The 14,961-nt window shown below is 59.6% G+C and overlaps 1 protein-coding gene across 1 annotated transcript in view; it reads left to right on the top strand.

The window, feature by feature from the left end:
• Window positions 1-256: 256 nt before the first annotated feature.
• Window positions 257-14,961, top strand: part of HS3ST2 (heparan sulfate-glucosamine 3-sulfotransferase 2) — a 28,154-nt gene continuing 13,449 nt past the window's right edge. Inside the window, exon 1 of the mRNA XM_075010802.1 lies at window positions 257-909. Within this exon, the coding sequence (XP_074866903.1) occupies window positions 458-909 (452 nt within the window). The 5' untranslated portion in view covers window positions 257-457. The remainder of the gene's footprint in view (window positions 910-14,961) is intronic.

Raw genomic sequence — 14,961 nt, 5'->3', positions numbered from 1 at the left:
GGGGAGGGGAGGGGAGGGGGCGGGGTGGGAGCTCGGGGCGGGGGGGTGCAGGGAGGGGTTCGGCCTCGGCTCCAGGCGGGGCCAGAAGGGGGGTGGGGTGGGGTGTCGGGGCGCTGGCTCCGGACGGCTGGGCTGGGGCTCGGGCGGCTCGCGGGGGCTCCGGGAGGCGCTGACGTCAGGCGGCCCCTTAAATAGCAGCCGCTCCGGCGCTGCCCCGGCATTTCCCGGAGACCGAGGAGCCGGAGCCGCTGCCGCCGCGGGCTGCCCAGGCGGCCATGGGAGGCGCGGAGCCGGGGCGCGGGGCTGGCGCGGGCGGCGTGCGGAGCCCCCCGGGCCGCCGCCGTGCCTAGGAGCGGGCCATGCCGGGCCAGCCCGGCCCCGCCGCAGCCCCGCCGCCCGGCCCCGGCCCCATGCGCCGCCGGCAGCGCCGCGCCGCGCCCCCCGGCCCCATGGAGCCATGGCGTGCCGGGCGCTGAGCGGCCGGGCCGGGCCCCGCTGCCCCCGCCTGCCGCGCCGCCTCCTGGTCCTGGTGACGCTGTCGCTGTCCGGCACCTACCTGTGCTACCGCCTGCTGGGCTGCGCCGGGCCCCCGCTGCTCGCCCCCAGCGGCCCCGCGCTGCGCCGCTGCCCGCCCGCCCGCAGCGCCGGCGCCAAGAAACTCCTGCAGGCGCCGCGCCCCTGCGCCCGGCAGCCCGGCGAGCCCACCTGGGGCGCCAACGGCTCGGGGCCCGCCCCGGCCCCAGCCCGGCCGGGCAGCAAGCGGCTCCCGCAGGCGCTCATCGTGGGCGTGAAGAAGGGCGGCACCCGCGCCGTGCTGGAGTTCATCCGTGTGCACCCCGAGGTGCGCGCCCTGGGCAGCGAGCCGCACTTCTTCGACCGGCACTACGAGCGCGGGCTGGAGTGGTACCGGTGAGCGGGGCGGGCGGCTTCGAAGGGCCCTAGGGCCGGGGCTAGCAGCGGCCGGGGGAGCCGGCCGTGGGCAGCCCCCGCAGCGGAGCGGGATCCCTCGGCCCGGCCCGGCCCGGCGCTGTGGGGGCAGGCGGCGCCCGGAGACTGGAGAGCGCCCCAGCGGCTGAGCCAGCTCCGGAGGCTGCCGGCTCCTGCTGCCCCTTGGCCCGGCTTGGGGAGCGCCCAGCGCCGGCTGTGCCTCTCGGGGGGGAGCGGGGAGGGCGCCCCCCTGCCGGGCACGGGGATCTCCAGTCCTGGCTCGCCAGGAGCTGCTGGTGCGGGCTGCTGCCTGTGCTGGGCCAGGCTGGGCTCGCAGAACCTGAGGGGCTGAGCGCTGGTTTCTGGGTCTGTCTGGGGCATCCGCCCTCCCCTCCCTGGCCCCTGGGCAGCTCCCCCAGCCCTGCTGCAGCTCCGTGGCCTCATCCCTTGGGACTGGTTGGCCCCCTGTTCTCCCCCCTGCAGAGGGTCTGCTCCCCTCCCTCAGCACCCCCTGGGGGCTGGCCTGTAGGGAGCCAGCTGAAGGTGGGGGTTGGTATATTCTGGAGGAGGGGAACTTTGCGTGGTAAAGGGGTCACTGGGGGGTGTGGGGCTGGGGGGTTACAAGCCAAACCCCTGGGGAGAGTGGAACGGTAACAGAACGTATGGCCATGCCAGGGGCTGCCCGGGTTGGGGTTTTGTGCTAGTAATTGATCTGTCTGTTTGAGTTTTCTGGGGCTCTTGGATCAGGAGGTGCCGACCCAGGCCTAGAGGTAGGACTCTTATTGCTGGCTGTTAGAGGATCAGAACATCCCACCCCGCTTATGTCTCTTTCCAGGGGTGAGATACCCCGGCAATAACACAACACGCCTGATTGTTTAGTCTGTGTGGCCATCCCAGCCCTGGCTGGGTGGGGAGGCAGGGGCCCAAGCAAATCAGAAAACTTGACATTTTCCGAGTTCATTTTGTGTCCTAAAGGTGAAGTAAGCGGCTTTGTGACTTCTGTGGCCTGTTAACTAATAGGGTTGCACTATACATAACTGCCCAGGGACCAGGCAGCTGCCTGGATGGTGGTTGTTCCGCTGCCCATAATGTGCTCCATGACTGTCCTGAAATCAGCGCCTGTTGGTTCCGCACAGGGTGCAATATCTCACATGCTCTGTCTGCTTTCTGAAATCAAACAAGTGTAAGACTGTCAGAGTGTGCTAAGAAAGCTGAGCAGCTGGTCAGTGCACCCCGCAGACGGTGGGAGACAGGGAGATGTTAATTTTAAATAAAGAGCTTTCCTGTGAAGTTGATAGCACCACAAGGTACAAAGCAGTGCGGTTTCTGGGTGTTAGACAGTAACAGCCTGTGCAGGGTGCACCCTGCTCTTCTCTGCATTTGGAGGCCAGCACAGGCCCTGCAGCTCAGTTGGGTGGTTGTCATGCTGTCTTGTGTGCTTTTGGGGTGGGTGTCTCTGGGAGAGCTCCGGGGCTGCTGAAGTGTCTGTAGCGGCCAGACACTGTCCCTTTCTCTGCTGTTTGCAGACTGATGGAGAGGCCGCCGGGGGCAGTCACTGTCGTGCGGCACCATTCACATAACTTTCTGCAGTCTCCTCTCTGGCTCTGGTGCCAGTGAGGTGCTTCTGAGGACGGGGCGGGGGGGGCAGTGGGGATGCGTCCGGGGCAGGTCTGCGATCTCCCGATCTGCTAATGAGCCCTGCGGAAGCAAAGAGCTCCCCGCACGAGTTGGTGCCTGCCGGAGCAAGGGGGCTGGAAGCAGCCTTTGTCATGGCCCTGGTGGGCCTGTAGCGACCCTGCTCCAGTGCCGTGTACCTGCATTGCCAGGAGCTGTTGGGCGCAGCTCAGGTGTCGAATGGTGTTGGATGGTAGCATTCCTGTCCCTTTCTCAGGAGGCTGCTGGCATTTACAGTGTGGTCACATGGGCTCTGCTGGGCTCCTGGCTGGGCACGGGGGCAGGAGGGAAGTTGTTGTCTCCCAAGTGCCAAACAAGGGCTCGCCCCCAATCATTTGTGTAGCTAGAGCTTCCTGACGGGGTCCTCCCCGCCATGCGGTACTGATCAGCCGTGGACCAATTAATAGCTATGCGGACATTGGAATTGGGCATCTGAACTAATTAACTAATTAATGGCTAACTGGGGCAGTTCACCCTCAGAGCTATTGTCCCAGCCTGTCTGCAGATCCAGGCAGACGCTACGTCAGTTGTTATCGGGCCACATGCGGAAGGGTTCCCCTGTGCCCCGAGGGGTGGAATGCACTCCTACTTTTTGAAGGGGTACAGCAATTCTGGGGTGCAGGAGGGCACTGCCCAGGCCTCTGGGTCTGAGGTTGGAAGATCTGCTCCAGAGTGATATATGGCATGTGTCTGGTCAGGATATTCCTGACACTGATTTTCATCAGAGTGCAGATCTGTGGAAAGTGGCACTTTTGGGAGTGCATGTTCCCGATTTGATTCCATTTTGATAGGGAACAATTTTGAAATGTAGGATAGAATGTCGGGGGGGGCGGGGTGAGAGAGATAATGGCCATGAGCTGTTCTGGGCTCTCGTTCCCTTAGTGGAGAGCTGAAAAGGTCCCTGACCTGTCCTGGTGTGGAACAAGCTTGTTCTGAAATAACATGCTCACCGGGCAGAAAACGGCTCCCATCTAACACTAACACCACAGCAAACGAATGCGGCTCAGCAGCACAAGGAGTCGAACGGTGAGAAAACAGGACCCAGCTCAAGTCAGACAGAAGAGCGATCCATAGATGCATCGGGCATGGCATTTCCAGTAGCGATAGGGCTGTATTATTGCCCTAGTATGCGGCACTACTTACACGTCATCTCTGCCGGAATAGTGCGTGCTGTTCTGGTCACTCTGGCCTAAGACAGCTGAATTCAGAATGGAGCAGGTGCTGAGGGTGGCTGCAAAGATCAGAGGGAGGAGGAGCCTTTCTTAGGAGTGGAGATGCAGAGATTTTGGCTCATTCACCAAGAGGCAGTCTGGGACGGGCTCCACTTGCTCCCCATCACGCGCCAGAGAGGGAGAAGAGCATCTGAGGAGTTGGTGCAAGGACAAGCAGAGCTAAGCCAGCCTGGACTAGGTTTGGCTGGAGATGAAGGTTTCTAACTTCAAAGGGAGGGTCTACGCCTGTTGCCTCACAGAAGCAATGGGGCAGACACTGGACCTACTCTGAAGCTGATGAAGGGGATTAATGTTATCCTAGCCAGGACCTGGGCGTAATGGCCCAGCAGGTCCCTTCCAGTCCCTTGGCCAGTGCTTCTGGACACACATGAAGGCCCATGTTCCTATCAGGCTGGGAGCCCTTGTCTGCATGTGTCTGCTCCTGTACCTGAGTGGTGCTGGCACCCGTCGGTGACACCCGATCCCAGGTGATGGGACCCCGTAGGGAGTGGGCTGCAGTCCCAGTGGGCTCTGGGATTCCAGGACTCCCTTAGCTGTTAGCAGCTTTAGACCCAGCTGTGAGCCAGGTGAGCACCGAGAGGCAGGAAGGCAGCAGGTGTCTGAACAGACTCTCCAAGCAGCACCTGCTGTCACTGCCCTGAGTTCACAGGGGGCCTCATGCAGACCTGCTGAGGCTGCGCAAGGCTGGGGAAAGTGGGGCATCTGGCACAAGATAGATATAAATAGAGCAGGAGCCGACTTTAAATCTCTGCTACACGGCATCTTCCTCCTGCTTCCCGCAGGGAAGCCAGTCCCCAGTCCACCTCCCTCCTGAAAACCCAGTGCTGCCATGTGCTTAGGCTGCTGCTCTGGCCTGGTTGTGAGGCAGGGCTGCCCCAGAGGTAGCTGCCAAGGTGAGTGAGCCTGGCAGAGAGCAGGGGGCCATTTGGAGCTCTTGCCTCTCTATTTTTGCCCAGCCGGGGGATCTTTCTGGCTTACAAGCGTGTCCAGTTCTGTGGCCGAGCCCCCAGCCTGGAGAGGGCAGACTCCGAGCAGCTGTGTTTCCTGCAAGCAGGGCCCTGTGCTCTCTGGGTTTGGCAGTGTGCTGTCTCACACCCTCAGTGCTCGAAATGTAATGCTTGTGCCGGGTGGAGCCCGCAGCAGTCAGAGCCCATGCAGTATCTAGGGGTCCCTTTCCATTGATCCAATGAAGACCTGGCTCCAGCCCCCACCCAGTAACCTGGGAGACTCACACCCCATTCCTGGGTGTTAGTGTGGGGCACTCCACAAGCAGGGTTCACAGCCCTAACCCTGGACTAAGAGACCCACCCCCAGGAGGACAGGCAGTGTCCTCTTCCTCTCCAGTGCTTAAGTCCAGCAACTCAGATGTCCCCTTCCCGTGCCTGGCCCTTCTCTGCGATCCGCTCACAGCTGCTGCCCTTGGTCAGAGCAGGCCCAGCGCTCACCTCCCTTCCTAGGGAAAGGGGCATCTTGCTGCGCTGGCAGCTCCCCTGCTGGCCGTCAGTCACTGCTTGTCTGTGCTCCCACAAACACAGGTAGCTATTTTGCTCTCCCTGTATTTCTGGAGTACACAGCTGGGGTTAGGTCACAATGTAAGTTGATTACAGTGAGCAAAATACCACCCCATCTGCCAAGGATCTCACGCATCTAAGCAGCCGGAGCAGCTGGAAGTCACATAGACACTGCCAGAGTGTCTCCCCCTTGCTGCTAGCTGGCAGGGAGGCATTCGTTCCTACCCTGCTTACCTAGAAATCCGGCAGCTTTCAATGGGGGACTAGGCAGCCTCACGCAGTACCAGGAGGGTGCTGTCTGAGGAGTGCAGTGCCGTAAGGGCTGTGCAACATGTGTGCACCTTCCCGGGACCCTGCCTTCTTCCTACAGAAGCTGCTCCAGCCACTGGGATTCCAGGCCTGCCCCGGAGCATGCAGGCTGGCTCTGGGTACATGCGCGGTGTTCCCTGCAGACATGTGCAGCTGCTCAGGAGATTGAAATGCTGCCCCATGGATAGCAGAGCGCCCCCAGCCAGGTATCCTGTTTCTCCTGGCAGTGTGCGTTGGCACATGCTTTAGTACACATAGAAGAACTGGAAAAGGTTAGAGGGAACATGACACGTACATGCCAGGCTGAGGAGCTTTGCGCTGGTGTGCTGCAAGTGTGGACACAGGCTCTGGGGCTTTCTTCCGGGGTGCAGCCGGCAGCCCTGCCTTAGAGTCCCTGGTTTGGCAAGTGAGCTGAGCTTCCCATTTGGAAGGAACTGGTGACGTTCTCCCTTCCTCTTGTCACGCCCACCAGCAGGGCTGTGTGCACCCTGTCCCCCTCAGTCACCTGTTCACTGGTGTTAGTCGCCTCCAAAGCTCCCTGGGCTCTCGCCCCCTTGTCTCTTGTGGTAGGGGGACTGTCTGCCCTTGTAGTCTGGAGGAGCGATTGCCCCAGCCATTGCTCCAGACAGGAAAGCTTGGACCACTCAGGGTCTCCCTTGTATGCATCTCTGGCTCTGGGTTTTGTCACCTGTGGCCTCTCCCCTCCGGGCTCCAGCAGATGGGAGAGCAGGGAAAGGCCACCTCTGAGCTCGCCAGCTGCTACTGCTGGAGGTGCAAGGAGATCCGTCCCACTGGCTCCCAGTGGGCATGGGGAGCACACGGGCCGAATTCGGCTCTCTGAGGGTGGTGCTGGGCACTGGTTGAGCCGGGTGCTGCCCACTCCACGCCTGCTGACTACGAATTGGCAGTGCAGGGGGAGCAGCTGGGCTGAGGCCCAGAGGTCTGGGCTTGTGCTCTGATCAATGCCGAGATCTTGCCAGATAAAACAATTAAATGGCACTTCCTGGGTTTTATTAGACTCTCCTTGTCTCTGGCGTATGAGCTGGGACATAAGTGCGCCACTCACCGGAGTATAAACCGCGGGATTGATTTCACTCTCTCAAAGTGGAGCAATTAAGCAGCCCTGTGTGCTGAGCTCTGTAACCTCACCAGTGTGATTAGCTCCTGTCCTCTGCCCACGGGCCCGGGGAGCTGATGGCAGCTGTGGTATTGACAGCTGGGTTCCGGGGGAGCGCAGTACTAGTGCCGTGAAGGGCAGGGCTCTGTGCTGGTGAATTACCTTGGCTCCCCTCACCTGGGAGCCCCTGCAGCATGGGCCCTGCTGATCCAGCACACAGGGGCAGCGAGTGGAAGCAGCCGCTCCTCCCAGACTGTTGCTCTAGCCTGTGAGAAATAGAGCCCCTCCTCACACGGCCTCGGGCATGTGGCTCAGCACCTGTTGGAGGGGGTCAGACAGGGAGGGGTTCTTGGGAAGCCTCTGCTGCAGCTGGAGTCTCGGCCCTAGATTAGGGGGACCATGCACACCATGACTCTTAACAGGGGCTGGAGCGCAGCCAGCGGCATTCCCATCCTGCACAGCTGTGCCGTGTGTGTCTCATGCCTCAGACCACAGCCAGGACCCCCGTGGGCTCCTCCAGGGCTGGGTGAGTAGCCCAGCCTTGCTGTCTGTGCCTCGGCTGTGCTGCTGAACTCTCCTCTGGGTATCTCCTCCCTTACTCCACCATCAGAAGCATGTGCCATCCCTTCCTGGCTATGCTGGCTGAGCTGTTCTCAGATGCACGTCATCCCTGCTGGCTGAGATGGCGGAAGCTGGACTGTTCGGGTGCTGGCCAGAAGCTGCATCCTGCTAGCCAAGCCACTGTGACAGGATGGAGGGACCCTCAGGCCTGCATCCATCTCACCTGGCCATGACCTGCTCCAGCTGCAGGAACCTTGTGTCCAGAGGGAAGTCTCTTCATGAGCTTGGGCACAGAGTGCTCGGTGTGTGCCCAGAAATAAGAAGGGTTTAAATCTCTTTAGCTGTGTCTACACGTGCACGCTACTTCGAAGTAGCGGCACTAACTTCGAAATAGCGCCCGTCGCGGCTACACGCGTCGGGCGCTATTTCGAAGTTAACTTCGAGGTTAGGCGGTGAGACGTCGAAGTCGCTAACCTCATCAGGGGATCAGAATAGTGCCCTACTTCGACGTTCAACGTCGAAGTAGGGACAGTGTAGACGATCCGCGTCCCGCAACGTCGAAATTGCCGGGTCCTCCATGGCGGCCATCAGCTGGGGGGTTGAGAGACGCTGTCTCTCCAGCCCATGCGGGGCTCTATGGTCACCGTGTGCAGCAGCCCTTAGCCCAGGGCTTCTGGCTGCTGCTGCTGCAGTGGGGGATTCATGCTGTATGCACAGGGTCTGCAACTCGTTGTCGGCTCTGTGTATCTTGTGCTGTTTAGTGGAAGTGTGTCTGGGAGGGGCCCTTTAAGGGAGCGGCTGGCTGTTGAGTCTGCCCTGTGACCCTGTCTGCAGCTGTGCCTGGCATCCCTATTTCGATGTGTGCTACTTTGGCGTGTAGACGTTCCCTCGCAGCGCCTATTTCGATGTTGGGCTGAGCAACGTCGAAGTTGAACATCGACGTTGCCGGCCCTGGAGGACGTGTAGACGCTATTCATCGAAATAGCCTATTTCGATGTCGCTACTTCGAAATTAGCTGCTTCGATGTAGCGTGCACGTGTAGACGTAGCCTTTGAGTCCCACATACTAGAACTGTGTCTGCTCTTGCTGTCCATATAAACCTCCAGCTGGGTTCTTGGAATCCTGCTAAGATGTTGGCCTTGTGCTCTTGGGGCCATGAGGGCCACTAATTGTGCCATGTTTGAAAAGGTGTTTGCATCTTCGCCGTAACTGCCTCCCTTGCTCTTGTTTTATGAGAAGGGTTAACGGGTCCTGGTGGTTCCCTTCCCTGTGCTACTCTCCAGTAAACACAGAGCCCTCTTTATAGCAAAGTGAATTATGTCAAATGCGCACCCCCAGCTGCCATATTCTGTATGTTGCTTAGAGGGGTGTCCCTTCGCAGGCACTTCCACAGCCGTGCCAGAGCCTCTGCCTCACGTTTCAGGCCCCCTCACTTAACTGCCCCGGAAGGGGGCTTGATGGGGAGGAGAACAATGAAAACAAGCACTAGACACAAACTGACTCTTCCATGAGAGTCACAGAGCGGCGGCTGTTCTCCCTCCCATCCCCTCCTGCCTCCCGCTGGCTCAGTCTGCCCTGAGGTATCAAAGCCCCGCAGGATGGCTGGTCTCAGAGTATTTCCCTGCCGGAAGGGGCCAGAGGCTGCTTCTCCAAAGCAGCGAGTTCCGTGTTGCTGCTAATTTCAGCCTTTTCTCTGTGCCTCCCCAGGCAAGGTAGGGGACGAAAGGTTCTCACCCTCACCCTTTCTGTGGCCCCATATTTCCATCCTGTGTGGACACACACAGTGACAGCTGCACCAGAGCTGTCTATTTAATGACTCTGTGTCAATATACCCGTGCCCTTCCCAATTCCCCTCAGCCTCTTTAATTTACCTCGTTAGCCAGAAATACAATAGCAAGAAGGTATTTTTAGAAAGAGCTGTGTTAAGGCAGCAAAAACCAAATAGCCACTGACTGGGGAATATTGATTCATTACCAGTCCTGGTCCAAACACGGAAAAGATCACTTTCCGTGCTGCAGCCGTAGCATGCCAATAACCTTCCGTGCTTCCCCAAACACAGGGAGGCAAGTGCCCTTTCCTTTGCCATTACCCTTGGAGCAGTGTCTCTGATTATGGCATTAGGGGGTTCAAAGTCTGCTTCTGGCTCCTGAACAGGCAGGATGCTGCGCCTGAGGGTGTGAGCGCGTGTGTGTTTGGCGATGGGTTTCCTTACTGGGCTGCCAGCTCTGCCTGCTCCTGAAAGACAAGTTGCATCTTCCTGGCATCAGCCTGACCCATAACCAGGCTGCACAGTTGGGATTTGATGCGTGGTTCTGTGGCTGGGAAGCGAGCTGGAGTGGAGTCCAGGGGCTGCGTTGGCTCTGCCAAGTAGTGTGTGAGTTTCCTGCTTGTGCCAGCAGCTCTGGCCCTGGCCCTGCTTGGGGGCAGGGCTATTGAATCAGACGGTGCCATTGGCACATGGACACATTTGAATTATGCCCAGGTCTGTGTAACGCAATCTTCTCTTCCTAGCAGCAGATTCTGTTCAGAGATTTTTATTCACTCTGTGTGTGTCTCAGTCTGCAGGGACCCAGGTCTGCCTTCAGGAGCTGCTGCGGCAGAACAGGCCAGTGGCCAGTGCACCGTGTGAGCTGAGCGCTCGTGTGGCAGAGCAGCCTGTGTTTCTACTGGTGCACGTCCCCACATACCTGGGTGCTCAGACCTCTTTTCATCCATGGGCAGAATATGCTTTGTTTAGAAGGAACACTGCCAGCCGCCTCAAGCCCTGTATCCACACCCGGTCCTATCTTACAAGGCCAGTGATGCTTCTTGTCCAGCAACCAGGCCCGAGCGAGGACTCCCCCTGCCCTTAGCTGGCTGGGGTTGGGCACACACCCATCCTACCTGAGGATACCTGTACCCTGGGCTGCTGCAGATGTCTGTGCAGCTTTGGGTCAGTCACACTAGTGCTCATGTGGACAGACCTCAGCCACCAGCAGCATGCTCCCCTCCTCGTGGGGCAGGGCAGTCTGTCCTTACAGACATCTGGGTAGGGAGCGGGCCTGTGGCTACCCCTCGGGGAGGGGACAGCGCTCCCCTCCTATTGGACAGGCACTGGTCCCTCCTCCTGTACACTTCGCCCCCAGTTTGGGTGTCTGGGGACTTTCCTCCACGTTGCCCCCCCAGCTGCTGTGTTTGTTGCTCTTGGAACCTGACAGTGAGTGGGAAGAATTCCAGCCGCTGGGGCTTAGTATGTTCTTAGTAACTGCTCTTGTCCAGGTTTGTTTCACCTACAGAAATATTCCATCTGCTATGGGTGGGAGGGGCTGGGCCTGCTGAGGTGGGGCGGGGCACCAGGCTGCCCCCCGCCATGCTTCCGCTTCATCCTCCTTTCCTGTGACCCGCGGGGGGGCCGTGCCAGCTCTGCTGGCTCCTGGGGCTCTGAGGACACAGGGAGTCTCTCTGATGTTAGCCTCCCTGTCGCCGAGCCAACAGCTGCTACCCTCCTACCCCTGGCACCCCAACTCCTGTGCTCTAGGCATCCCTTCTTGGCTGCCCTGTCGTGGCTCCACAGCCCACAGTCCTGTTGCTGAGCCCGCGGCGTGCCAGGCGCTGGCTGGGCGCTGTGCCGGTGGGTCTCGCCCGGCTCCCTGGGGATTCCTGTCACACCAGGAGTCGCTTGCGTTGCTGGGACTCTGCTGCCTGGAGAGCCAGTGCTGCAGACAGCCCTGCGCTAGCAGAGTGGAGCAGGAGCTGAGGAGGAGGAAGGTTCCTGAGTCCCATGGCTTGGTGTGAAGGGCTCTGGGAGTGGGGCTCTAGTGGATGGGTGGCAGGGGGAAGAGCCAGGCAGACTCGGATGATCTGTAGTTGTTTTCTGGCCCCAAACAACCCAGGACTTTTACTCTTGTTTGTTTGCTCTTCCGTAAATGTCTCGCGTGCGCCGCTTTGTGTCAGTGGCTTGTTTGCTGCTGAGTGCCAGTGAGTGTTTGCACCACACAATTGGTCACCTAAGCCCCATGGCATTGTTTCTGCTGCCTGGTGGGTGGCCTTTGTGAACTGGAGAAGGGACGTCCGTAAAGTGTCTGTGAATGCTAGAGTGTTGTGTAACCAGTAAAAACCAACTTCACGTCCGGGCTGCAGCCCTCCCTGGGAGCCTGCACTGGGGTTGCTACCGTTGTCGCCTTCCCAGTACTGGTGAGAATAAAAGCTCATCTGCCCCAAAGACTGAGAGTAGCCGGGGAGGCCCAGGCCAGGGTGTTTCTTTGTGGCGCCGTTTGTAACATGTTGGCAGGTGGAAACGTCTTTGCTGAGCTTCTCCAGCCTGGTTTCAGTGCCACCCTGCAGCACAGGTGGGACCAGCTCTTTGGGACCCAGGCCAGCAGAGCAGGGCTTGGGAGAGTAGGGCTGTGCAGACCCTCTGCACTGGAAAGGCGTCAGATTGCTGGAGATGTTACTGGGGTGCCAGATGGGTCAGCTGCCCCTTCCAGTTGCTGCGGCCAGTGGCTCCTCTTCCAGTGCCTGATGGGGACATGCCTTCCAGAACCATCACTCACCCCAGACCACTAATGACGGAGGAACCTAGGAAGCACCAAAGTGTGACGAGTTATATCCCTGTACGCATCCATTGTAGCTGGCTGCTGCCTCGTGAGGCAGGGTGCTGGCCCCCTGCCAGACAGCAGTGACTGCAGGTGAGCCTAACCAAAGCAAGAGTCCCAGAGAGCCTGGCTCAGCTCTCCGTGCCCAGCCACACAGCTGCCGGTGCTCACCCTGGCGTAGCTGTGAGTCTGCGCTGGTGGTAGCAGACACAGCAGCATGCTAAGCCCAGGGCAGGATGGCTCTAGGGTTGCGTGGCCACATCCAGACCTGACTGATCGCCCCTGGGCATCCGGCAGCTCTGACAGCCAGAGGGAGGACTCTGACATTCATTCCAGCACTGACCCTGCGAAGGCTGATTCCTGGCTTTGGTGCTTCCAATCTGGCCAAAGCCCCATGAGGTGAATGTGGCAGCCCTCTGGGGCGAAAACAGAAGCCACGAGACAGCGAGTTTGCACTATCACAGTCACACCTGCACTGGCCAGAGGGCACATCAGCCAGTGACGAAGGGAGGTAACCAGGCCCCCCCACATCAGGAAGTGATGCCAGGCTGAGGGCTTGGCCAGACCGGCACTGTGGTTTTCGTTTACATCCTTTGGCTCTACTATGCCAGCAGGGCGGGCGACAACAGTGGAACTGGGGGTTGTGGAAAACCCCCCAGAGAGTCACTGGACCTAACCCAGCTGGGTCACCGCACCTAGGGAATCCCAACTGTCCAACTACCCTCACCTGGGGAGTGGGGGGTTCCTCCAGCAACAGGACCACCTTCCACCCCAGCCCGTGGCTGTAGGAACATGTACACTGGGCACAGCGACAGCGTAGCCCTGGCCTGACACAGCGAGAATGGCAGCACAAGGGGCTTTGCTGAGGGGGAGGCAGAGACTCAAGGCCCTGCACTCCTCTGCCCCAGGCCGGCTCTTTCCCACTCCAGACAGTGGTGACTCCTGGTGTGCCTAAGGGCAGCAAGGCATGAGCTCCTGGCAGCTGCTGTCCAGCACTCTGGGGCCACGCTTTGGCCCATGAAGGTCTGCAGCAGTTCAGCCTGGTGCTCGCAGCCCTTAGCACCACACGCCCGTCCCCAAAGAGCTGGGTACATGGGTGGGGTAGGGTGGCGGGGGGGCAGAGCTGTGCTGGGAAGGAGGAGCTGCCAACCTTCCCCTTCCTGACCGATCACTGCACCCTGGCCCCGGAGCGCCGAAGCAAGGCTGCTGCAGCCTACCAGCTGCCCTGTGGCTTTGACTGGGCTTGTGGCACTGCTGACCAGCGAGTGCTGCCACTCAGGTTGTGCTCCCAGGCTGCCTGCCCACCAGCGCACATCGCCGTTTGCCCGCTGCTGGTGGCATCTTGCCACAGCTCCGCAGCCAGCTGCACCTTTCCTCCGGGGCTGCTGCAAAGCCCATGGGCACGAGGCCCTTCACCCCTCCCGGCTCAGTGGTCGCAGGCAGAACAAAGGGCACAGGCGTGAGCTGCTTTATGCTGCAGGGCCAGGCGAAGGGGGAGCGGACGCTCCCCTAGGAACCCCAGACACTGGAAGCTGCAGCTCTGTGGGGAAAAGGAGAGCATTTGCTGCCTCACACTTGCTGTGCCACCCAGCAAGGCCACACAGGCCAGGGCAATGACTCACAAGCATCTCTGGTGCAGCCTCTTCCAAGTGGGCCGAGGGCAGGGCCTGCACACAGCCTGTCCTGTTAGCTGACCAGCAAGTGCCACCCTGTGCTGCAGCCCCCCTACTCCACCGGGCAGCAGCGAGCAGCCCCCACCCACTGCCAGATGCTATCACACAGCTCAGGGCTGTGATCTAGCCCGAGCGCTGCCACCTGACCCACCGCAGAGGCCACACTGGGTTCTGTGAGGGGAGAGAAGGGGAGCTCACCGCAGGAATTGGAAGTCATCCCCATGCCTGTGAGACTGGTTGTGCGTTAATTACACAGGCTGCAGCCTGCCGCACCCAGGACGTGTTAATTTCCCAGCAGCACCTTTCCGCGACCCCGAATTATTAATTTCTTGCTAATTTGCCTTCAGGCACCTCATGGCATATACAACGCTCCTGCATTACAGGAACATACATTCCCTGGTTGGCTACATGGCTTTGATGTCAAACATGCATGAAACAGTCTCCAGGGGATCGGCTGATGGAGATACAGCTTACCGATAAGCCTGTGCATGTAATGACATGCCAAGCAATCCCATTACATCGCGGCCTCTGTCCTGCTCGCTGTGCAGAAGGAAGTTCGACCGGGGTGGGGGTGGCTCTTGAGTAAATATTTGCTCTGCTAGAGGATACACAGGGCTGACAGCCGACTTGTCTCCGAGGTAATAGACTGAAGTGCAGGAGAGCCCGAGCCACTCGCCAGCATAAAGCCACGTGGCTTAGTTTAGTGAAAAGCAAAGGTGAGCTCCTGTGGGGTGACCTGTCCCCTCCAGCTGCTGGTACCACTCCCTCGCTGGTGTCTAGATCTTCCAGGGAAGCACGGAGAGAGCCAGGACCAGTACTGCAGAGACATTGCTTTCCAACACAAGATGAGAAACCTGCTGACATCCCCTTGAGACCCCTGCAGAACTGCCCCCGGGCATCTGAAAGCCAGAGCAGAAGGCAGCAGGACTGAGCTGGAGCTTGCAAAACCTGCTTGAATACAAGAGCCCCTACAACAGACCACGTATGAACTCCAGAGAGTTTCAAATCACTGCCAAACCCCTGACTGGCCCCTCCTGGGCAGTGCCGCTCAGGCTGGGGCACAGCCCACGGTCACTTGCTCACCCACTGCAGGAGAGGAGACCGACGCCTCTGATGTGAGCTGGAGATCATTCCCTTCTGCAAAAGGGGCAGTGCCCCAGCCCACATGACTGCAGAGATGAGAGCACACCAGTTACCACGCCGCAGCCTGTACTGGGAGGGAGCAATAGTGATGGATGGGCTGGCAGGAGCCAGATCACAGCAAGCAAGCCAGTGGTGACAGCAAACAGCTCCCGGCTCCCACAGCTCCCCAGTGCACTCTGCAGCCTCCGCATCGGTTTTTAAGGCCACAGCTCCACATGGGGATGTGGGCTTTGCACAAGC

The sequence above is a fragment of the Carettochelys insculpta genome, chromosome 16 (assembly GCF_033958435.1).
Source record: "Carettochelys insculpta isolate YL-2023 chromosome 16, ASM3395843v1, whole genome shotgun sequence".
Taxonomy (NCBI): Eukaryota; Metazoa; Chordata; order Testudines; family Carettochelyidae; genus Carettochelys; species Carettochelys insculpta.
This window is presented reverse-complemented; position numbering and strand designations above follow the sequence as displayed.